Here is a 4,868-nt window from a genome sequence, read left to right as displayed (position 1 = left end):
CGCCCAGTTCTGGGCGATTCAATTTTTTTTTCTTTTTGAATAATAATTATTATTTTTAATTTTATTATTGTTGTTATTATTATTATTATTATTATTATTATTATTATTATTATTATTATTAATTTTAATTATATTCTTTTTGAAGAATATAAAAAAGTTAATTATTATAATAATTGTTGTTATTGATATTATTATTATTATTATTATTATTATTATTATTATTATTATTATTATTATTATAAATAAGAAATTTGTAGGGAGTGGCAAAATTGTAATTTTTTAAAAATCAGGGGCAAGTTCGTAATTTCATTTGGAGGGGGGGTGGCGATAAAATGAAAAGGGTGGCGAAGTTTAAGGATTGGGAATTTTTAATTGAGATGGTTTTATGGCGAGATTATCTCTTTTAGACTAATATATGTATATTTAGTTTATTAAAGTGATTATTACTTATAATTTAACAGTAATCAATTAAAAAAATCTGATTCATAATATTGATTAATGTTAAAGGAACCAACTCAACCAAAAGCTTAAGCCGATGGTTGAGGCTCCAAAATATTATACTCTAACACGCCCTTCACACGATAGTCCTTTGGGCTAGAAATGTGGATGCAACACAGACGCTCCACATAACCTGGCACTAAATATTCTACTTTAAATGAGGTGTGCTTGAGATTCAAACCAATGACCTTTTGTCACATTGGTTTTGATGCCATGTCAAATAATCAACTCGATCAACAAAGCTTAAGCTAATAGTTAAGATTCATAATATATTATATACTTTAACATTCATTCTCTTGATAACGTCTCAATGTCTCATGCAATAAGAGCTAGAACCCTAAAAATCAAAATACTCGTTTGTGTTATTGTCATAATATTAGAATTGGTGCGGGTAAAAAATTTACTAATACAATCGTCACAAATCTAATCATCATATTTGACTTTGAATTAATTGAATGATTTGCTAATTAAGTGCATATTCAAAATCATTATATTTTCTCATTTGAAATCTTACTAGTTTAAAATTCTTGTAAATTAACAAAATTATTGTGAATTTTATACGCATATACTTGTTTTTCAAGTTTATGAGAAGTATGGTTGGTCTAGTAGTTTGAAGCTTTTTCTGATTTGTAGACGATTCTTCAGTTTTATATGAAGTTTTTTTAATTTAATTTACATAAAGATTTGAAATTAAATATAAATTGACTTAGTATAAGAGCTTTCTCTTTCAACCTTTTATATATATATATATATATATATATATATATATATATATATATATATATATATATATATATATATATATATATATATATATATATATATATTATATATATATATATATATATATATATATATGTATATATATATATATGTATATATATATATATATATGTATATATATATATATATGTATATATATATATATATATATGTATATATATATATATATATATATATATATATATATATATATATGTATATATATATATATGTATATATATATATATATGTATATATATATATATATATATATGTATATATATATATATATATGTATATATATATATATATATATATGTATATATATATATATATATATATATATATATATATATATATATATATATATATATATATGTATATATATATATATATATGTATATATATATATATATGTATATATATATATATATATATATATATATATATATATATATATATATATATATATATATATATATATATATATATATATATATATATATATTTTCATGGTTTGATTATGACCTGCACCTAAAAAAACACAATTTTCTTTCTCTTTGTTTATGAAAGACCTTTGGGCTCGAAGTGACTAAAATTCGAACTCACGATCTCTTGTCACGCAGGCTTCTGATACTATATCAAAGATCCAACTCAACTAAAAGCTTAAACTATTAGTTCAGACCCTAATATAAATTATATACTCTAACAAAAGCAACAACATAAATTTTTGAATATATATATGTTGATTAATCATTGAACAACGACACGCCAATTTAAGAATAATAATCAATCACCAAAATTCAATTTTTTTTTGAAGTTGGTGTGATGAACACAAGAGCAAGAAATAAATGAATTAATCTAATGATGACTTGCTCAAGGTTATATAACTTAAACATGACAATGACATACATATTAAATAATTTCATGCACACACGTACACTTCTCACAAATAATCCATAAAATGAAGCTAAGGGAAATTAATAAACAATAGTTTTAGTGGATCACGAAGAAGAACACTCCGTAGCAACCTCAGTCTCGACTTCTCGACGATGGAAGTTCCGGTGGCAACCACAAGCGGCACAAACGAGGGCGAGATTGGTGGCGTCGTCCCCGCTTGCCATGAACTCTCGGCATCCATCTAAGGCATACCCACCAAGGTTAGCTGCATGGTTCTTTTGGCACTCCATATACCTTACATTTCTATGTATATGCCCTGAATTTGTTGTTGTATTCCTCATTTCTTTACCTATTGATCTTTTTATCACTACTTGTCGCTTCCTCATTGTCAAATTCTAAGTAGGAAATTATATTGATTAATAAATGATCAAAAAAAGTTTAGAATAATAATTGAATATGGGTTAGAGAGTTAACACTAGGTTTAAGCATATATATAGCAAGGATTTTGCATCATTGAAGGGGATTAGTATTGGTCCACCATACACATGGGCAAAGTCACAAAGGGATTAGGTGGGTCTGATTCCTGCGTTTTATTTTTATAACTTATATTTTAAATTTGACTGGTCTGATCTGTAGATTTTTTAAATATATACTACTAGAATAAATATTAGAGTAATAAAAGTTTGTTGATAATATGGTAATAGAATGTTAATAATACATGGGGTTAGAGGTTATTTTTTGCAACAACTTTTTATTAGTGATTGATTTTACTTTTTTTATTTCTAGACCCCTTGATGACAAAGGAGATTGTTCAAGGAAATGCATTGATTGATGTAGTGAAAGATATTATCTAGTAAGATTTGAACACAAATGTTTAGTGATATGGAGGGAAACTCGTGATTTTACGGATTCAATTATACTTTATTAAGGTTGGATGGTAATAGAGTCGTTCCTGAGGATAGTTTTAAGGTGTAACTGTTTAGGGCCCAACTTATGAAGAGGTCAAATTGAGTTAATCATTATAATTAAAAATTAATGTTTGCATAAATGGATTCTAGTATGGATCGAACTTGCAACATTAGATTTTTCAGTTAAGTCCATGACTATTAAACTACACAGTTGGAGCAAAATAACTAAACCTTTACTTATACAAGGACCCCTTTTTAATTTTTCGCCTAGGACCCAAAAATTCTCAAGAACGACACTGGACCCTAAGTCGTGTTCTTTTGGCGAATTAAAATCCTAGATGAGATAATTTGATCATTTCAAGGGGACTGTGGCTTAGTGCATTTCTTTTGTTGATAAAAATGAATCGGTAGATGATACCATATATAGCAGGTAAATGCTAAGTTAAACCGATGAAGACAAGAGTTTAAACTAAGTCGAGAAAGATATATATATATATATATATATATATATATATATATATATATATATATATATATATATATATATATATATATATATATATATATATATATATATATATATATATATATGTATATATATGAAGTGTCACTTTAGCACGAATGTGATAAATAGAGACTTATTAAAGTTGGAAAAGAAAGAAATCCCTCTGAGTGGATTCTTTAAATACCTGAGTCCATATTCTAGAGTAAAAGGAATATTCTACAAGATGTAACCCGTAGAATTAAGTGAGGATAGCAAAGATGAAAAGTGACTATTACAATATTATGTGATCAAAGTGTAACCTTAAAACTAACAAACAAGTTTTATCAAACAACAATTAGACAAGTGACTACATGGATCATAAAATTGGCTTTTAAACTTGATAATAGTAGTAAGATTTGAGTAGCAAAAATGCAAAATTTTTGATAAATGAGTGGTTATGCCTTGAGGGTGAAATTAAAGTTCAAAATACTAATAGAAAAAATGAGTTAAGAGTCACAAATATTATGAAAATATTATATAGAATCATTTAATTAAGATGTTTTGAGCATGAGCAAAGACGGAGAACTAGCAACAAGTAAGAAAGATAGAAAGTTAAAACTCATGTAACTTAAAAAGAGAGCGAGAAAGATCGAAATGACCTGAAGGATAGAAGTGGAATAGGACATAAAAAATTTAGACTTACACATTAAGATAATAGATAATTAAAAAGAATAGAGAAAAAAAAATGTATATAGAGGTTATATTCCTGCCCTTAAAACTATATTTTCTAGCTTCGCCCCGACTACAATTATAAAGTTTTACCAAACCATTTTTACTCAAACAATAATGCTTTCTTTCTTCTTTCACAAAATTATTCTTGAATGGTCCTGCCTTATTGAATTGATCGTTCAACTGCCCACCCAAATATTATATGTCCTAGACTTTTTACATTTTAAGCAAATTATGTTAATATGTAATTAAAGCTGCCCTCAAAATGATAATGAAGTTGGGTTTTGCCTTAAATTGGTGATCGACTATTTAAGAGAAGGAGGAGCTATATATGATGCTGCTGGGTGTCTAGATTCATGTGTTTATACTGACGAAATTAATAGGGTTAACAACTAATTTGAATAATTACTGTATTTAGGCTAAACATATGGGCCATCAATGTAAGAAAATGTTGCCCAACCTAGCTGTAAAATGAATGGTGAGTGTACCTGGCCGGGTAAAAAATGGCATGTTTCCCAATCTGTCTGAAATAGATCTGATTAATCTTAGCTGAATATGATCCGATCTGATCCGAGATAATTTTTAAA

At 26.5% G+C, this 4,868-nt stretch overlaps 1 protein-coding gene across 1 annotated transcript; it reads right to left on the bottom strand.

Annotated features, from left to right (window-relative positions):
* Positions 1–2,140: 2,140 nt before the first annotated feature.
* Positions 2,141–2,604, bottom strand: LOC130804366 (mini zinc finger protein 3-like). The gene has a single exon (XM_057668780.1). The coding sequence runs from the start codon at positions 2,544–2,546 to the stop codon at positions 2,265–2,267; it is 282 nt and encodes a 93-aa protein (XP_057524763.1). The 5' UTR covers positions 2,547–2,604; the 3' UTR covers positions 2,141–2,264.
* Positions 2,605–4,868: the final 2,264 nt, after the last annotated feature.

Source organism: Amaranthus tricolor, chromosome 17 (assembly GCF_026212465.1).
Source record: "Amaranthus tricolor cultivar Red isolate AtriRed21 chromosome 17, ASM2621246v1, whole genome shotgun sequence".
In the NCBI taxonomy this organism is placed as follows: domain Eukaryota; kingdom Viridiplantae; phylum Streptophyta; class Magnoliopsida; order Caryophyllales; family Amaranthaceae; genus Amaranthus; species Amaranthus tricolor.
Note: the sequence above shows the minus strand (reverse complement) of the source record. Positions and strands in the feature narration are given on the sequence as shown.